The following is a 20564-nucleotide window of genomic DNA, read 5'->3' on the forward strand; positions in this document are numbered from 1 at the left end:
CTTTCTGAGACCACAAAGAAGTCCCATATTTTAGCTATCCAACCTCTAGGGGCTGTGACTTTCAATCTGGGATAGGCCTCAATTCCTACGGGTCCCTACTACCACAAGAACTGCAAGATCCCTACCGCTCCTGTGTTTCCAAAATGGCAACAGGAAAGGAGAGCGGGCACTTCAAAAACTCTCTGGTGGTGCTGGGTTTATTATTATTTTTTTTTATTTTAAAGCACATATATTTCATTTCCAACAGACACTGACATCTCGGGAGGGACAACAAGTATTTTTGCTCAAAGACGTAAATCCAAGATGGCCACCATCAACAGCTCTTCTGAGACTATATGCAGGTGAGGCCAAGAAAAGGCGCACCCGTTTGGATAAATGAGGAAGATTCATCTGGTCTGCCCACAGATCTTCACCTGGTGGCTTTGTGGCTCTTTCCCACAGAACAAATATAATTAGAGAAGAAATAGTCAACACTCAACCCACTGCAAATCTAAGGCCTCATAGATACATATTTTTTTTAAGGCCAGAAGGGACAATTACATCGTCTAGTCTAAACTGTATATCACAGGCCATAGAGTTTCATGCAGTTACCCCTGGATTGGCCCCAAACTTGTGTCTGACTAAAGCATGTCCTCTAGAAAGGCATCCAGGCTTAATTTGAAAACATCAAGTGATGGAGACTCCACCATTTCCCTTAGTAGTTTGTTCGCTGGTTAATTGCCCGCGCTATTAAAAAAACTTGTAGTTTGTTTCTAATTTGAATTTGTCTGGCTTTAACTTCCAGCCATTGATTCTTGTTCTGCCTTTCATGGCTAGGTTAAAGAGCACTTTGGTATCTGGTATTTTTTCCCCATGAAGGTCCTTATTGACCATCTCCTCAGTGCTTATTGAAAACAGTGGACACAGATATGAATACCTCTCTTTTGATGACCCAAGAAAAAAAAAATCAAATAGTCTCTTACCATTTGTTGTCACAAAATTTGTATCGGTGATCATCAGCTGGGACAATGTCAATCAACAAGATGTACTTGGTCTTGGGGTTCATCCCGGTTACCTTAATTTTGTAGCTAGGAAACATCCTCCTTATGAAAAGCAAAGGGTTAATACATTAGCACATAACTTAACACATAGTACAAACTAACAGAACAGCAGAGAGGAGCCCCAAAAGGAGGTTCCACTGAAAGTCTAAAGTGAAATTCACCCAAAGACTATGTACCACTTAAGTGTCACTTAAGGCATTTGAATTACATTCATCCCTGTGGAGAGCTAACACAAGGTCTGTGCGCCACTTAAGTTCCCCTTCCTCATAACAGAGCAAAAGTGGGACTTACATGGGGTGCAGGCCTTGCATTGACCATTTTCAGAATTTAATCCCCAACGCATGCTCAGAGAAGTGAGCAGGCCCTTATTAATTGGTGCACTGGGCCTTGTACAGGCTCTCTGCCTGAAGGTGATTTTCACCCTAAAAATCTGGGGTACTAGCTGATTTGATTTTAAAAGCTACTCAAGTTCATCAGGGAATGACTCTGGTTGGCTTAGTGCCTTCCAGAGGGCACACAAAGCACGACTGCTGACAACGACTATGGGTCTGAAAGAGGCAAAGGAACTATCTAAGGGTATGTCTATACTACCCGGCGGATAGCGATCGAGCCAGCTGGGATCAATTTATCGTGTCTCGTCTAGACATGATAAATGGACCCCCAAGCACCCTCCCGTCGACTCCTGTACTCTACCGGCACGAGAGGCGCAGGCGGAGTCGACGGGGGAGTGGCAGCAGTCGACTCACCGCAGTGAAGACACCGCGGTGAGTAGATCCAAGTACATCGACTTCAGCTACTTTACACACACAGTTCCCCCGGCACTGAATTTTTATCAGAAATTATGAACATCCAATCTTTAGACAGCGAGATTGTGTTTGTGCAGCACCTAGCACAGTGGGGGCATGTTCCACGACAGGGGCTCCTAGGTGCTAGGGTAATACAAATAATAAACAACAATACTATGGTGAAAAACCCTTACACGAGATGGCAGGGGGAAAAAAGCGTTACTAATCGATATTGACCCAACATGGAGCCCTGCCTCAGAGACCCCGGGTTTTCTCTCTCCAACGGAGGGGGCAGATTAAGAGTCAAAGTCTCTGCTGATGTAAACAGATGCTGCTCGATTGACTTTCCTGTGCATTAATCGAATGCTGCAAATACTGTTTAAGAATGGAGTGTCTGACTCAAATTCTCTGCGAGGGTCAGTTGGCGCAGTGCTGTTGTAGCCAGTGGAGTTGTGCCAATTTACATAAGCAGAAAAATCTCACCCTAAGATGTTACATTACTGAGCAGTAGTTGCAGCGTGAAACCAAGCAACAGCTAGATGTGACAGGGAAATTAATTCATACAGTCACAGCGTAGGAGCTTGCAACGCTTGCTGGTGTGGGTAACTTTGATCCACGTGATTACTTCCATTGGTTTCCATGGGACTAAATACCAAGTAAGCAGTAAGGGGTTGCAGGACCATGCATCTTCAATCTTATGAGTAACTTTTCGGTTGGCTCCATGTTACCAAGCCTCTCCTCATCCAATAAAAACAAGTTGCTTGCGCAAACTGGCTCATCACGGTCTTTAAGCAAGAAGATGGAACAATGCAATACATCAACATGCCGGGACGGCTCATTTGCACTAGCAAAAAAACTGGGCAGAGTGGATGAAAATGTCTATATCCTGAGGCAGCATCGTCACAACCAGTGTTAGCAACAACGGGCCAAATCCTGACGTCATTACTCTGTCAAAATACCTAGCAACTTAAATGAGAGTTTAGTCTGGATTAATAGCTTGGCCCAGCATAGAGAACCCTCCCCTACCCTCGGATAGACCCAGTATTTTAAATTCTCTTTTCTCCCCCTTTTCTCTTTTTAATGAGCAAGTTTCTTCAGGCCAATAAAAGGGATCGCTGTATTTGTGGCTAAGGAAAGTACTAGGGACAGCTGAACAATCTGGGCCTGTGAGATGAGCGGTAGTTGCTGTCTGCGCCACCATTTTGTAAGTGCTCCGGGAGAAGGCAACAAAATGGGCCCTGTTAGGATTCATTTGAATTGACTCTTTTAACACCATGCATAAATTCCAGATATTTATTATGTATTTAGCTGGGACTAACCAGGGGTGGTTTACCAATGTCCATATTTGATTTTCATTCATAAACGGTGCACTCCTCTTAACCTTGTCCTCACACAGGTAAGCACCAGTATAAATACAGTAGGACATTTCAGGTTGTGAATACACAGCCCAATTCACACGGTAAAAAAATTACACAAGGAATCCAAGCCGAAGGCCAAGATTTTTTTTTTTTTTAAATTAGGTCTTAAAATTGCACTTAAAAATGAAATGAAAGAGAAAGTAGACTTTAAGAAGAAATTAGAAAATAGGATTTTGGATAGTTATTGAGATATACCAGTAAAGGATTCTATAGACATCGGGGTTGTTTTTTTAATAACCTGTAGCTTCTGAAGTTTCCCCCCCCCCAATCATTTCACATACTGAACTACATCCAAGCTGCTAAAGTAGCCAGACTAATCTACTGTAAATGTTAAGTGCTTTTTTAATGGCATTTAAAATTAAGCTTCAGCATATGGAGTTCATATAGCGTAGACATGCTTGAGTTTATAATGTTCTTTAGTATAGCCCTCTAAAATAAATACAAAGAGGCGAAGTACTACTATAATATACACAGCTGAAATTCCTGAAGGATAACAAATGAGAACTCACATCTGATTGAAGGTGTTGCTTAACTTGCAAACCGTTCAGTATCTAGCAGTGGTAGCATTACACTTAGCAAGTCAACAGATTGAGAGACAGTGGCATCTGCCAACTCTCGGCATTTGTTTCCAGGAAAGCATTGAGTATCAGTTTTTAATTCTGGCCCTGCATGGACATTTCATCATTATTATTAGCTGCTGCATTTTGGCATTAAAAAAAATATGCGACTAACATGCTATCCAGGGACGTGTCACTTTAATTTTCTTAATGAAAACATATTTCTCAACCCCTTGGCAAAGTCTAGTTTAGTAAATATCTCTGTGCAATAGGCTACAAACATGGGTCATGTGTTTCTGGTGACGATGCACAACAAATTGGGGAGCTGGGCCCAAAAATGCAATCAGTGTTTTGATTCAAGAGTTAAAGAGAGAGTGTATTAGTGCTGTGTAGTGTTGCCCAGGCTCTTATCTGGATGGTCAAACAGAGAAAACGAAGGGGAAGCACATCTCCAGGGCTGCATGTGGAGCACGCACTCTTACAGTGAGGCTATGTAGTCCACTAGCAAGTCCTGGTAAGTGTCCAAAAGTCTGCATGCATAGCCTGCCCTCAGGAGAATTTCTGTCCAGCGAGATTTGGCTGAGGGCTTGATCCTGCAAACAGTTTCTGCTGAACGCCGAGCTTATTACTGACCTGTAGCAAGTCTGGCTTTCTCGAGAGATTCTTTTTTGGAACTCTTTCATTTTGCCCTGGGCCTGGAATCCCTCTCTGTACATTACTTTCAGTTCCTGTCCCATCTGAAACCAGGAGCTGCTCAACAGGTACATGGAGTACATAGATACACACATTGTGTGTACACACACACACACACACACACACACACACACTGCTGATCACACTTTTCCCAACTGCTGAAAAAGGCTCAGGCTGGAGTTGGTTTGAGATCTGGATGAAGATCCAGACCGATTATTATTTTAACCCATACTGGCCCCCTCAGTCACGCTGTATTTCAAACTCAGGAAGTGCTTCATAGTTTGAAAATCATTTACAAACAGGAGCCCAATGTGGCAGTGCATATACAGGATCCTTGACTTCATTGGGAACTCTGCCTAGCTCAGACTGCAGATGAGATGCAGCACTTAATCCTCAAGAACACCTTCGTTGAAGGTGGAGGTAAAAGTAGTTCTATTCCTGCTTAATATGCTAGGTGCCCTAGCTGTGGGCCATGAACGCATTGTTGATGCACTGAAAATACCTCATTTACTACCCCCACAGATGACTACGAGGACCCCATTGTCACTTAAAAAGCTACTGTCCCTTTTCCATGCAACCACCGAATGCCCCTCTGCACAATGTCCACGAAGACAACAAGGTGGGGCCAGCCATGAAGAGGTGTCAGAGATCGGCCATGACAAATAGCATGTACCACCATGGAAACCACGGAGCCCAGGCAGGAAACATAGCAGAAAGTTAGTGCTGCTTTAAGCAGCTTTCCTCTGCCCGTGAACTCCCTGGCCACCCTGGGAGGAGTCAGAGTCTAACCGTAGTCTGGGAAGCCTGTAGTGGGGCTACAGGAATGAAGTAGGAGACTCCTTCCATGCATCTAGCTCTCTAGGGATGGGTTCCGGCTTTCTCACGGGTCTCTCAGCCCTGCTCCCTTCCCACACTGCATCCCCTCCTGTCCGGTGGGTAGGCGAAGGAAGAGCAGTAGAGAAAGCCAATCCCCTACACCAAGACCTTGTGCTATAGGAGTCATGGGTTTCTTGGCCTGATTTGTTCCCCTTTATACTTTTTAAAGAAAGCAAAAACACACAATGTGTGTAACCCACTAGTCAATGTTTGCTATGCATCTCCCTTTGTTTAGGCTCCACAGAGGACATGGATCTGTTACAGCCCTTAGCTACAAAACATGGCTTTTTAGCTCAAGCTATAAAGACTCATATGTTTAGCTCTGGATGTCCCCAGTTCAAGTTCTGCTGTGTCCGCCAGAACGACCGCCAACACAAAAGCACATACTGGCCTCTCCATCCCTCCAAAACTCTCCCCTGGTCTATGAATGGATTTTAAAGGCACATCCCTATTTTCTTCCCCAAATTTTGCAGTTTTGGCAGATGTGCAGAAGCTCCTGCTTTGTAAGGACTGTTGCTCTCACTAGAGCTTAGTGGTGAAGAATTAAAGTTATTTTTATGTTTACATAACATAGGCACCCTCCATGGAAAAGATCAAGAAAGAGGAACGGTCATAATGTTCTTCCTTATCCCTGGGGGAGTCCAGCACCTTATGTTAAAATACTGTCTTTTTTATCTCAATTGCCATCAAGTTATCTGCAGATCGATGTTCTTTGGGGAGGCCTGCGGATAGCAAAAAATAGAATGTGCATTGCTTTGGGGAGTTGAATATGGGGGGGGGGCACAAAACCCACATGAAAAGGTTGGCAGGGCAATAGTACGGCCCCAGCTAAATTCTTCCCTGTGCCGTTCTACAGATGAAATGTAACAAAAACAGTCAGAGCAAGAAAAATAAGCAAGCAGCACAATTCTGTAGCCCTCGCAAGCTTCAGAGCTGACGTGCTAGTGAATTATGTGCTCTGATAATGAAGCAGCCTTTGCTTAGCTAGTTTGTGCTATGCACGTTTTATCTCTACATGATATTCACAAATTGTTTTCAAATGAGCTGTTAGAATAAGCGTCCTTTGTTTATTTATTTATTCTTTTACAGTCCAATTCCTTTTACTAGGCAGCAGTTACTGACGTGGAGCCAAAACTTCTGATGTTCATACAAACTTTAATTGGTGTTTAATTGTGTGGTTGGTTGGTTGGTTATGCAGCAGAATGATGAGAGAGAGACAGACAGACAGATTCATTCCTCTAAGGCAGGACGTTCCACCCTTTAAGGCAGCTGTACAAGTTTAAAAGTTTGATGGTACCAAATGTTATACTTTGTCTTTATTGTCCAGGTATCTAAAAGGGTGTCATAAGGAGGAGGGAGAAAACTTGTTCACCTTAGCCTCTAAGGATAGAACAAGAAGCAATGGGCTTAAACTGCAGCAAGGGAGGTCCAGGTTGGACATTAGGAAAAAGTTCCTAACTGTTGGGGTGGTTAAACACTGAAATAAATTGCCTAGGGAGGTTGTGGAATCTCCATCTCTGGAGATATTTAAGAGTAGGTTAGATAAATGTCTATCAGGGATGGTCTAGACAGTATTTGATCCTGCCATACGGGCAGGGGACTGGACTCGATGACCTCTCGAGGTCCCTTCCAGTCCTAGAATCTATGATCCCGGCATCTACTCAGCTGTGCGTGGCCTAACCCAAAAGGATACTTGTTTGGAAGATGGGGGTTTGGGGCAGTGCAAATTCCTTTTTGAGACTGGAAAGTACGGACGTTAAAATGGGAGGTGCAATGTTGCAACACCCCAGCATCCAGTAGTATCTTATTGGCGAGGTAGAAAAGAGGAACCTTGCGTGCCAGTCGCAAAAGCCTAAAGCACCAGTATTGGTACAAGAACTAGTAGTTTGGAAACACTGATGTGAGGCTTGGCTGTCCTTTGCCTACTCGCTCCTGATGCTAGACATGTCAAGAAGCTGCATGTGTCTCTCTGCCAGGGACTCCAGATGATGGTTTGGTCTGGACCAGATCACGAAGTGGCTTCTATACCTCCCTCCATTCTTAATGACCTTTTTACCCACTAAGAGGCTTGATCTAGCCTTCCTTTTCAGGGCAGTGTGTGTCCCCTCAGTGAAGCTGCTAATCTGGTCTTGAGCAAAGATGTCTTACTTTTCTAACCCCCTACGGTGGCATGGTGAACAGGAAGGTATAGTACACTTAGGGAGTGCCGTTACCTCTCACCCCCTTTGAGAAGATTGAATGGAAGCAAAAGACCTTAATCCTGCAGCTGAAGTCTAACCCTAACTGCGTGATGTTCTGGTAGCACCACATTTTTCTTTGCAGTTTTGGAAGGAACTAATTTATTCACCAAGGGCCTGATCCAAAGCCCACTGAAATTAATGGGAGTCTTACACCATTGACTCCACTGGGGTTTGGATTAGGCCCTACCAACATTAGAGGTTGGTTCACAAGACAGCCCAGGTGCCATTAAACATTTAAATCAGTCTTTGCATTTGGATAAAATGTTCAAAAGCACCTAAGTGATTTAGGGGCTTAAGTGCCATTTTCTAAAGGATTCTCACTAAGATTTAGGAGCCTAAAGTGCCAGATTTTCAAATGTATTTAAGCCAGATGGGTACCTAATGGGGTCTTCAAAAGCACCTATGCAGGAAAAGCACCCAACTCCCATTGATGGGAAAATCTGGCCCCACATGCCTTTTGAAAAATAGGACTTAGGCGCTTGTGAAAATTTTATACTTTGTCTTTATTGTCCAGAAGACAAACTAATGGTGGGTAGATACTTGAAGAACCAAATTCTTCTTTAAAACTATCTTTCCTTATTCTTCTATCCCCCCCTTGTGACAAATATTTCTCATATCAACATAAAACATCTTTAAAAATGTTTTCCAGGGGTAAATTAATACAAATTTGGTCATGTCAACTATTTCTTTAAGCTTTTTTTTAATGGCATTTCCTTTTTGATAGATTCTTGCTTTCAGAAAATACTTTGAAGAGATCAAAGACTTTTTCAACAGGGTCCCATTTTCCCAGTGAATCCTAACCCTCCAGTCCCTTATTTCTCTTATCACCCACGCCACTCCGCTATGACGCTCTGTATACAAAGTAAGAGCAGTTAGCTTTGAAGTGCTGGATTAGCCCATGCCAGATCCTTGCCTCAGAATAACAAACAATACAGGTTCAACAGGAGTTCTCATCAGTAGTTCATTTTTCAGCCCCAAATTCACTGTCACTAACACAAGCAACATTGAACTCACAGTCTATGGACAGATAGGAGAGATTTATCTGGTGGCAGGACCATGACCCAACGATGAGGGGGTCAGACAGTTAGGGAATTTTTCTAGTTTGGCAAAGGGAGGTTATATTTAAATTTTTCTGGCTAACATCTAAGTTTTAAATAAAACATTGTTTCTCACATGCTTGAGAACTTGGTTAACTATACAGTTGCTTTGATGATCTAGTATTTTCTCTTCTTGCCCCAAAGCAAATTAAAACCTAGACAAACTTCTTGCAAGAAGATGCTTTACCTCCCGTTTGATTTCCCCCCATGAAAGCTTAAACGCTTACAGCATTCCTTTAGAAAGGTCCAAACCATATCAGAGGATGAAGGAGCTAAAATTAGATTCAGTTTACTGAAGCATAAATAGCAAAGTACAAAGGTATCAAAGAAATTGCACAAGCATGAGGGAAGTTAACAACTCTGTGCTGGTTCCTAATGATTTTAACTGTTCTTCTGAAGAAAGCCAACTTTCTCCTTGGTAGAACTCCATTAGTGTTACACCCTCTGTAGGAGCCATTAGAAGGAGGGAAAATGGATCTGGTCCATAACGTTGACTACTCTCACTGCTTACAGTATTTGATTTAGTTCCTCAAGATGGATTGGATCCAGCATGACATGATCTGAAGCTTCTGTGCCCTTCAAGGCAAACACGCAGTCCAGGTACTGGAGACCTGCCCTGCTAGGGATTATTAGCATGAGAACAACAAGGAGTCCGGTGGCACCTTAAAGACTAACAGTTTTATTTGGGCATAAGCTTTTGTGGGTAAAAAACCCACTTCTTCAGATGCATTCAGCCCCAAATTTGTTGTCACTAACACAAGCAACATTGAACTCACAGTCTATGGACAGAAGAAGTGGGGTTTTTTACCCACAAAAGCTTATGCCCAAATAAATCTGTTAGTCTTTAAGGTGCCATCAGACTCCTTGTTGTGGATACAGACTAACACGGCTACTCCAGGATACTATTAGCATGAGAGTTATCTAAAAGTGAACTGAAAATGCTTTGGAAACACATTTAACTATTAATATCCCAAATCATTAACAGAAAATAAAGGGAGACTTAAAAAAAAAAAAAATACTGTCCTTCACTTCCCTGACTTGTTCCAAGTTCAAGAAACTGTATGTTCCCTGCTGGAGTTGTTGACATCTCTAGCAAGAGAGCCAAAAGCGAACGGATCCTGCTTTCTTTCCCACCGATTTCACTGGGAGCAAGATCTTACCTGCAAAGGGTATTCACAGAACCCTGAATTTACGGCTCGATAGGTCAGACATTCTTTGAATTACTAATTTATTTCCAAGTTCTAAACGGATGGTTCCCATTCCATACCTGATCTGGTTTGCTTTTTTAAATGTAAAGCTTTGGGCTGAACTTTTCAAGACTGCCCGAAGTGATTCTGGGGACACAATTCCCTTTCGTTTTAATGGGAACCGGCATCCATATCTCCTAGCTGAAAATCTTAACCTGGCAGGGCTTGTCTATACAAGACAAAATTTCACCAGCTTAATCTAAGGTGTGAATTTAAACCAATTTAGTTAAACTGGTGCAAACCCTTATGACCTTAAACCAGGGGAATTTCAATTTACCTTAAATTGATTGTGAACATGTTTAAGCTAAACTGAAATAAGCCATTCTTAAACCAAAATCTAAAAATCACAGAGGTTTGCAAATTTTCCATGTATGCTGGGGTGAAAGTTGTTCTGTGCACTATGTTGTAAGAAGGTTCTTAGAGGAGCTTAAAACAACAGCCATCAATCCACATGCAGTTTTTAAGAGATGTTACAGTAAAGATTGAGGCTGGCTCTGTATCCATTTATACACGGTGTTGTGCTCTGAACCCCACTCCATAGTTACAAACCCACTATTATCATCATCTGGATGTTCGTCACTGTAGAGAAATTGACATATTAATTTAGAGTCAGGTCTCCACAGGAAGGGAGTCAGCTGCTCTGTGGATTGGCATTCCCTGCTGATTAGCAATAAACCTGTCTTCACACTGCCTGTGGAGTGATGGCGTGCCCATTCACCTGGGTCATGGAATGGTACCGGGTAGGAACCGTAAAAATCGGCGCCTCAGAGGGATAAAAAACCCTAAAATTAGAGGACAGACAGCTCTGGAAAAGGGTGAAAGGGGAGAAGAAATCCTGAAACGAATGGGACTACTCACATGAGTAAAGACTACTTGAATGAATGAGGGTTTGGAGGGTCAAGTCCACTAGAGAATTGAGACAGATCTGAACCACAAAGTTAGCTACAACTACAGGACTTGCCTAATTCAGGACAGAGCACGGGGTCAGAAAAGAAAAGCAGCTTATAATGAAGTTGTACAATTTGCTTTGGGTATAAATTGCTCCATCATATTAAATTTGTGACTATTACATGCCTTAAATACAAACAAAAGCGGGCAAGTGCCCTTAGTGAGGAGTGTATTAAGCTGCAGCACACTTTAAAAATGTACCTACTGTGATACATACTGGAGAGCGAGTATATATAAGGAAGAGGAACACGAACACACACATACAAACACACACACACCTTTATTTTCAAGGCAACTATGGCTTGGGGATTATCTTTCTGTCAGGAAAAGTGCTTTTATCTTTCTGAAAAATTGTATTGTATGGATACATCTGAACATCTAAAGCTATCACCTGGCTTATTACACACACAATAATAGACCATAATGCTGCAAAAAAACCCACTCCACAACCCCTTTGACTTCCCTAGGTCTCCGTGCAAGTCCAGTGTTCCACTTAAGTGCTCCTCTTTGCAAGATCAGGACTGAAATGAAAGTCATTGAAGGCAGTGGGGTTGTATGTATGTAAGGGCAGCATTTGACCCACCAGGTAGTCAAATATACTAATTTTACATTGAATAAAATGCAAATCTTGATTTTTTTTTGCATTAAAAAAGGATAATGAATTTTACTTTAAATTTCTGCCATTTCTTTAGGCCTAATCCTGCATTTGTGCACACCCAATGCCTGGGAATTGCAAGTGTGCAAGGAATGCAGGGCTGGCTTCTTAATTGTTGTGTTATGTTTAATGTGTTCCTTTAAAGACAATACAAATTAAGTAGAAGAACAAACCTTTTTTTAAAAAAGAGACATGACAAAGGTATTGATTTGCATACCCTGCATTGCAAACAGGACATGAAAAGTTGTGGCATTTTATATACAAAGAAGGCGAATGGTTTTGCACAAAGTTCAGGAAACTTTGCTAGCAAACTTTTTATCTTTTGATGATCCTTTTAATATAAAATAATCTTTTTTTCCCCTCCCACAATGAAAGAGTCAAACATTAAAAAGATAGTGAGTACATTTTAAAGATGTTTCCACTTTATAAATCAAGCTTTCTTGGCAAGAACATCATTCCTATTTCAGTACTGAGCTTGCTGTGTTCTCCAAACGTCTCCTACAGATCAGTCCTAAGAGGGAGTAATAATCCCCCAAAGTAATTCTTAGTCCTAAATTCCTGGTAATTTATAGTTGACTTGGTCTGTGGAGTTCTACAGATTGACAACAAATGAAATAAACACACTCCTCTTGAGTTATTGGTGTCTGGATTATAATTAAAGAAAGCTTATTTTACACCAGCACCCTAGAACTAGATCTCTCATTATCTTATTATTTTACCCGCTTTTGAAATAACTGGTCATTAAAGTTACATTTGCAATTTAGAATTTAAAAAACAGACACTTTTTTCCTTCTCTTTTTTGCCTTTTGAAATTAAATAATTAGACAGTTAAGTGACCTGATCCTTAAGTTGAGTGCACATGGGTGCATCCCTGAGCCTGCTTAGAACCCCCTCTCTTTGCACACACACACACACACACACACACACACACACACACACAGTGTCTGTTGCAGGATCAGGACCATATTTTGTGTCTGCACTCAACTGTTTCTATATTATTTTCAGACAGAATGAGAGCCTGGTATGAGGCCCCTTGAAACAACAGAGTCTGTATCATCTTTTTAAAATTGGGTCATTGGGGGTGGGTGGGATTATTATTACTACGCATTTAAACAGTTTGGGTGAAATACGATTTTCAATAAGGATTGAACCAAAGTCTACTCTTGTGCTGCTGGACGGTTCTGTTTCTAGAAGGTTTTGCACACGGATCAGTTTTGAACTGTGCGTCTAAATCAGACTTATCGTCACGTGGCTTAATTTGGTTGTTTAGTTGTTGTAAGACTAGCTCTTTTATTAATTGTTACAGGTATTTTTATTTTCAGCGCTGGTGAGAACTGTTGGAGAAACAGGCCTAGAGGAGACTGACTGCCACTCTTACTGCAGAACAGGCACAAGCGCTGTTAGAGGAAGCTCACACACACACACACACACACACACACACACACACACACACACACACACACACTCTGTCTCCCTGCTTACATGCCTCATCCTTGACATGGAGGGATCACCTTTAGAAGCCAATGCATCAATGGATGCATTACACTTCGGCGTATTAGATAGATGTCAAGTAACAAGGCCCATTCAGTCTTTGGCCTCACTGCTGAGAATTAAAGTTGCCATTTGGGATGAAGTTGATTGTAACTCTCCACTCAGAACAGAAGTGAAACTACCCACTTATTTCATGTGGCTTGTTAATGAATCACTACTGACTTAGGCCCTGATTCAGGCTGAGAGCTAAATTCTCTGCTGGCATAAATTGGCAGCGTTCCAGTGACTCTGATGGAGCTGCACTGATTTTTCACCTGCAGAGAATTTGGCCCTGGTCTTCTAGAAGCGAAAGGCTCCACATCCCCGGGACAGTTACCAGAGCCACCCTGTCCCCTCTGAGCAGCTGTGAAGCATGAATATGATTTCACTGGGAGTTTTAAGCCCCCAAAGAATGCAGGACTGGGTCCTGGCCATATGGATTTGTTTAAACAATCTAAGTTAAGACTGACACGGAGATAACCTACACATTTGGGATGTTGAGTTTCTAGAATTTGGTCAAATTTCTCTCTCCGTTTACAGGCCCCGTATTTGCAGTCCTGATCCTTCAGCCATTTCTAATGTGAGTAGCAACCCCGTTGAAATTAATAGGAGTATGAATGTGAATAAAGGCTTCAAGATCCGGCCCCAAGACTTTATATAGCAAATTACAATCCCATGGGGGATCTTATCTCCATAAGGACTGCAGGATCGGGTCATAGAGCTGACCCACTGTACATGTGGCAGCTTCTTTAAAGTGATTTACAAACGCGGTTTCACCTCGTCTCTCTGGTGGGATAGGTTCCGTTACTCCAATGACAGAGTTGAGTGCGTCTGTCAACACTGCCAATAGAGACAGAGCAGCACTTCTTTTTTTTTTTGGTGGGGGGAGCAGGGGAGATATGGGGAGGAGAGGGCAACCCTTTAAGTGCTTCAAGAGCAATAATGCAGAAAGGCTGCCTATAAGGAAGTATTCAGTGCACGTTTCCTTACAGGTTGAGAGCAGGACACCATTACCGTGCCGAGCTGCTCATATGCCACATTGTAGCAGAGTTCTGGAGTCTGGATCTCACAGTCAGATTTAGCCCTACTGAACCCTGGACCTGATCTAGCATCCACTAAAGTCAAGAGAAAGCCTCCCATTGACTTCAGTGGGCTATGGGTCAGGGCTCATAGAATAGATGTTACCACTAAAAGGCATTTTTTTCCAGGTGATTTCACACTATTTCCATTGCTCTTTTTTACATCTTTATGATTCTCCAATGTCCTGTCGTATTAAGTCAGCAGTTGCCTAGAGAAGGGTGGCACTAAAGAAAATTAAAAGGGTTTTAAAAACATCTTTGTGGTAATCCTTCACAAGAACCTGATCTAATTGCCCAGATGTCAAGGGCAACCTTTCCATTGACTTCACGGGATATCGCACCTTAGTGGAACAGTTTGTTAGACTGGGGCCTTTCAGCCCATCACATGTCCACTGCTGTGAGATTCCATTATAACAACACAATGGGAACCACCTTCCTCCAGTCCCACCGACTTCACTGAGAGTCGAGGGTGCTCAGCACAGCACTAGGCCCTCTCTCACATTATGAAGATGATGGTAGCTAAAATAAAACATAAATCGAGGTTACGGACACGTGAATAGCATTTAATGCAAAGGAATGGCGAGCAATCTAAAGCAGACCCATGCTCACTCACACCTGGCCAGTCCCCACACACAGGGCTGTCACTAGAGGGGTGCGGGGCAGAAGTGACAGATTCGTCTCTTCTGGGACCAACCGTGCTGGCCAATCGCACCAGCCCCTCAAAGCACGGGGCCTGGAGTGGTTGCCCCAATTCACCCTAGCCAAGGGACGGCTCTGCCCGCACACACAAAATGGGAGCTTCAACCCTCCACTCAACAAAGGTTTGATACCAGCATTTATGACAAGGTCTCAGTTTGCAAAGGTTTTATTACTTCCACAAGTGTACCAGAGAGCATTACTAGTCTATACACAGTAGGTAATCTCTCGCTCACGAAGGAATCACTGTCACCTATAGAACTGACATCACTATGGTCCTGATGGTCTTAGAAACACAAATAATCAAAGGAAATATTAGCATAGAGAATTAAAACTAAACTAGACTTATCAGGGGACCAGAGTATACCGTCCAAGACAATATACTTGCTTTTCTTATATTGCGTGCTCACTTCTGACCATATTCAGCAAAGTACCAACGTGGGTGCATAACTTTCAGTATGTGAGTAATCCTATAGAAGTCTTAAATCAAGACCTAGTTTCTTAAAATTCAATCATTTGCAGTAGGTCTCCCCCCACTTAGAAAGATTCCGTTAGGGGCAAATTGTGACATTTAATATAGAGACTTTAAGGATGTGAAATGCATTTTCACCAACCTGCCTGCTTTGGTTATTATCATTTCGGTGCCAGCTTCATGAAACTTCTTCCATAGTTCCTTCTCGTGGAGATAGACTTTGATGTTTTCTATTGTCTAAAAAGAATCAAAAACAACAAAAACAAAATCACCATCATCAAAAGTACTCTCAGTCTGTGATTTCTCCCCTCAGAGCAAAGCTGCCAGCTGATGTTCTTTGGACAAGAAAGGCAAAACCAGGACTGACTGCACTGGGCGCAGGAGCAGGGCCTAAAGATTCCACTGCCTTTTGCCAAAAAATGAGAGAAACAAACGGAATCAATTTTAATTGCAGAATGCTTCATATCCAGTGAGGATATTGCAGCCAAATAGATTTTAAAAACAACAACAAAGACTTCTGAGTACCGGCTCTAAGAGTTGTTGATATGATCAACTATAACTGTATCAGTAGGTAAAACTCCACCTTTTAAGATGAGGGACAGGTAAAAACAAAAGGAAAAAAAATCCAACCTTTTATCGGTCTGCTCGGTTCAAGGTGAGAAAAATACTTGTCCTCAAAAAATAAAATTAAATTCAGAATGGTACTTTGCTCTAGGATGTTCTGGTAGGGGGGGAAAGCAGCAGCAAAGGGTGGAGTTCTGTAGGAAAATGTTTACCTGTTAAGTGCATATTTTAAATTAGCTGATAAAAAGCCAGCAATTGCCACGGTGGTAACTCACCCTTATATGAGCAGAATGCAGAACATTCAGGCCAAAAGGAATCAACTTTTTTCCCCGTTATTCAGAATAGACAGTTTTAAAATTAGGAGAAAGAGTTACATGGATTGTTCTCTGCACCACCATCCCACCAGCCTAGCAAGTTATTTAATAGATTGTGATTTTTATAACAAGATTGATAATAAATGATTTGATGGGTATACATAATATATTATTCTCCTGCAGTGTCCTTGGCTTTCTCATTGTACACTATAGGCCTCGGTCCGATCCAGCAACTACTTACACAATTAACAATACTCAGGGTTTGTCTATACATGAAAATTAATCCAGAAGAAAGACAAGTGTGAATGGAAAACAGTTTAACTATTCCAATTAACTCCATGTGTGGAATCCATTTCCAAAGTGGATTGAGAATTTGGAATAAGGGACTAACTCCACCTGTAGACACTCTTCTTCCAGAATAAAATCAGGAATTAGCTATTCTGGAATAACTCCCCATGTAGACAAACTCTCATATGATCGGTCCCATGTAAAAACACTTCGGATAATCCAGTTTTATCAGTGGTTAGATTATTTTTACATTACTCCTACATTGCTTCATTCAGTATTTCCTTGAAAGTAGAGATTACAGAACTACAGATAAAAAAAGTGCTTGTCGTCTTTAAAGTGTTTTACAAATTAATTATCTAAGTAATGAACTGTAAAAGGAGATTCTAATACAACTAAAGATAAATGCATCCACCAGAAAACTAATAATGCTTATATAATGTAAGAACAGAATAATTGTGTTGCTGAATTACATTTTTCCAGTATCATCTTTATATTCATTTTTATTTCAATTTTTTAAAGTTCAGTTTTTGGGAGAAAAACTGATCAAAATAATCTAGCCCAACATGCTAAAACTTGCAGTTCAAACCCGCTGCAAACCAAATATTATAACTTATTTCTTTAGTTTGTTTTGCCATTGACTTCAGTGGAAGCAGGATCAGGCCCAGAATGCACGAAAAAATTAAGGTAGGGTATGTGCTATTCAGGTTAGTCAAAGCCTTGTAAATAACAAGAAAAACTGAAAGCAAACCTGCCAGGACTTGAAAAAGTTGTGTCATGTTCGGTTACAAATACTGGGACCAAGCCTGCTCCTACTGTAATCAATAGCAAAACTCCCACGGATTTCAGGTGGAGCACAAGCGACCCAGTAGATGAAAACCCTTATTTTTATTAGATAGACACACACGCTTCTAGTGAACATAATTTCTCAGGAGAGAACTCCTGACCTGTTTATTCAGCTGCCTATATAAGAAGTTTAGAATAGGTGTGTAGGTACATACGTAAAATATAGACAAGATAGGGTTGGGTGTTTGTTCCCTTTTAAGGAAAGTGAGGAACATGAGACCAGAGTTCATGGAAATCATTTGATAGCGAGGTTGAAGTAAGAGGAACTCAACACGAGATGCCTCCTCCTGCCCCCATTTAAGTCAATGGGAGCTTTTACCCCTTGATTTGAATGGGCGCAGGATCAAACCCTGGATGTTCATATCCTTCCTTGAAATCCCATGGTTATTTGCTAACCCCATAAGCTTCAGTCGTTGATGTGTGAAATCTAAAGGCGAGGAAACTAGGATGGAATCATCTGGGCATCTGGGACCCACTCACTTTTTCAGCTCTAAGCAAACCCACCTCTGTACTTGGCTCGTGTGGTGAAGGAGACGCTGAGCATCTTGAAAGGTTTCTAGTACAAATAAGAATTTTCTATAACCTATCACTAATTGTCAACATTTCACGTTTCTTTTCACGGTTCTATTTTCCCTTTCCAACACCTGGCTGGAGATCAGATTGGAAGAAAAACAGAGGAAAATTGAGCTAAAAAGCCTCAAGGCATAATTACTATTACTTGATGCATTTATGATTACACAGTATAGGGTGGGTTTTTTTTAAAATAGCTTAAACAGCAAATACAAACTACATCGTTTTACATTTCTGCTTCCTTTTTCCCCCCTCCTCACCCCCTTGACAGGTTATAATTCTGATATGGGAAAGTTGTCAACACTTTATAAAAAGCACACTAAATACCCCTAGCCAATCAGAAGGCATGATTGAATGCAATCTAATTTACAGTCAGACCTTTTTGGCATAAGGAGCTTAATTGTATTTAATTAATGTATAAAAATCTCAGGATGCATAACATTTTTGGGAGTGGGGTTACAAAATAAACGGTACAGGGGCACTCAATCTGGCATATGAAATCAGAGTGGTCAGAATTATGTTTCTGTAGCAATGCAGATGAAGAAGGTCCCTGGGTCAAAAAGGTATGATCTAAATCTAGACAAAAATGAAAGACTGGCCAAAGGAAACCCGATTGCTGAGAACTCTGGATAACCGGGATGGCTTGGATAAATTCTTGATCTGCGTCTGATGAAGTGGGCATTCACCCACGAAAGCTTATGCTCCAATACATCAGTTAGTCTTAAAGGTGCCACAGGACCCTCTGTTGCTTTTTACAGATCCAGACTAACACGGCTACCCCTCTGATACACTTGATCTTGAATGTGGATTGCAAACAGCAACTGCCGTTTTGGGGTAGACTGTGCAAAGACAGACTCTTCGGAGTGGCAGACTTTAAACACGTCCTTCCAAAGAAAACCAGAGCAGGCGGGGAGAGCTTGCAAGTTAAAAGAGGAGCAAAACAAAAAACAAAATACCCCAAACTGGAGAAAAATTGAAACATTTTGAAATCCCGCCATCTGTGGCAGTGACAGTAAATTCTCTCTGTTATGGCTTCTTTCCCCTAAAGCGCTTGTGGGGTACTCGGGTAAGAGCCCTGGAAGTTTAGAGCAAAGAATGTCATGAAAACTCAATCCCCGGGTGCAAGAAGATCTCGGGGGGAGCAGGGAATGTATTGCCTTGGGGAGAATGAGCTACTTGGGATGCGGGTGCTAGCTGGAGAGGTTAGGGGAGTGGAAAGGGAGCCCGGCAAGCAGGGGAGGGATGCAATTCACAGTGGGGAGGGGCTGGGTGTTGTGTAAACGGGTGCGTACCTGCTCCGGATCCTGGCCCTGCGGACTGCTCAGCGGAGTGCTGCCGATTCCTGCCACTCCAAGAACCGGGGAGCCCGCGGTAGATTCGGCATGACCAGGTGCCTGGGCTGCTGGAAACCCTTCTTCCGTTTCAGACAGGCCCTTCTCCTGGAGCATTTCCTTTTCGACAGGGACACACGTGGTTAGTGCCAAGCCGGCTCGAACCCGAGACAAGCGAACGGGCTCCGTGTAAACGGCGCCGGTCCCATTTCCAACCCCGCTGTCTGAATGCGCAGGTTTGCTTCGGTTTAACATGAGCGGCTCTGCCTAGCCGGTCAGACCTGTCCTTTGACTCCCCCCAATACTGGGCCCTGGTGCGTCTGGGGAGCCCAGTCCTGTTTGCCAAATTGAAATCGGCCGCCTGGGTGTCAAGTCAAGGGCAGAGCTAATTTGCAGCTGGAAAACCACAAGTATCCGCCGCTGGCCCAGACTGGATCTTTGTCCCAGTCCCACAAACATCCCCATGGACCCGCTTGTGCCCAGAGCGGCAGGTCACTGCATTCTGGCCGGTTACTTTTGAGGGGGCATTTTCTAAACCTGCCCTTGTGTTTCCCAAGCAGGGGAAACGTCACGGTTCCCTTTAGCTCAGGTAGGACTTTAAGAAACAACCCCCCCCCCCCCCCAACGCTGAACTCCGCTTTGATTCCCATTGCCACTGGAGCGGTGCCCTGGGTTTGAGCCCCATTTTGTTAATTCTTTTCCTGATCTGGTTTATAAGCAATCAGGGCCTGGGGTTTCGCAGGCTGCTACCAGCAGAACTCAGAAATCTTGACTGAATTATATTTCTACGCATGGGTGGGTGACCAAACATCAGCGCACTCAGACTTACTCTTCCAATTCGCTGTGGATTAAACGGTGGGATTAAAAAAATCAGTTTAGCGGTTATGAAGAGGATCCCCCTATCCCCCACCTTGGAAATATGGCTAATGAATCGGTCCAGGCCCTGACTAGAGCCTACAATAGCAACTGCGCTGCCTTCTGCTTGTTCTGCTCCGATTGTTGACTAGGGGAAATATCGGTCGGTTTTCCTTCGCTTTTTATTTTTAAACTTTAAAAAGGGCAACACCTGGATATTAAAATGTTCAACTGATGGATCCAAAAAGCAAATGTTTCCCTTGTCTCAGTCCTACTGGTACGATTAGCAATGTTTTAGCTGCTGCTGGAAAGCTTTATATACAAAATAAAATAACTTATACAGTTCTCACATGTCCTCTAAACAAAACAGAGCCCCGAATAGTTGCATTCGCTTTTCTTCATCAAATAAAGTCGTTCCTGGTCAGTTACAGTAAATTTACTTTGTAGGAAAGTTTCCACCAAGTAT

At 42.5% G+C, this 20564-nt stretch overlaps 1 protein-coding gene across 1 annotated transcript in view; it reads right to left on the bottom strand.

Annotated features, from left to right (window-relative positions):
* The window catches only part of TBX4 (T-box transcription factor 4), a 51535-nt gene extending 32175 nt beyond the window's left edge, over positions 1–19360 (bottom strand). Inside the window, exons 1-3 of the mRNA XM_034752600.1 lie at positions 19205–19360; positions 15476–15570; positions 963–1082 (exon numbers count right to left, since the gene is read on the bottom strand). Coding sequence (XP_034608491.1) covers positions 963–1082; positions 15476–15570; positions 19205–19360 — 371 coding nt within the window. The remainder of the gene's footprint in view (positions 1–962; positions 1083–15475; positions 15571–19204) is intronic.
* Positions 19361–20564: the final 1204 nt, after the last annotated feature.

The sequence above is a fragment of the Trachemys scripta genome, chromosome 18 (assembly GCF_013100865.1).
Source record: "Trachemys scripta elegans isolate TJP31775 chromosome 18, CAS_Tse_1.0, whole genome shotgun sequence".
NCBI lineage: Eukaryota > Metazoa > Chordata > Testudines > Emydidae > Trachemys > Trachemys scripta.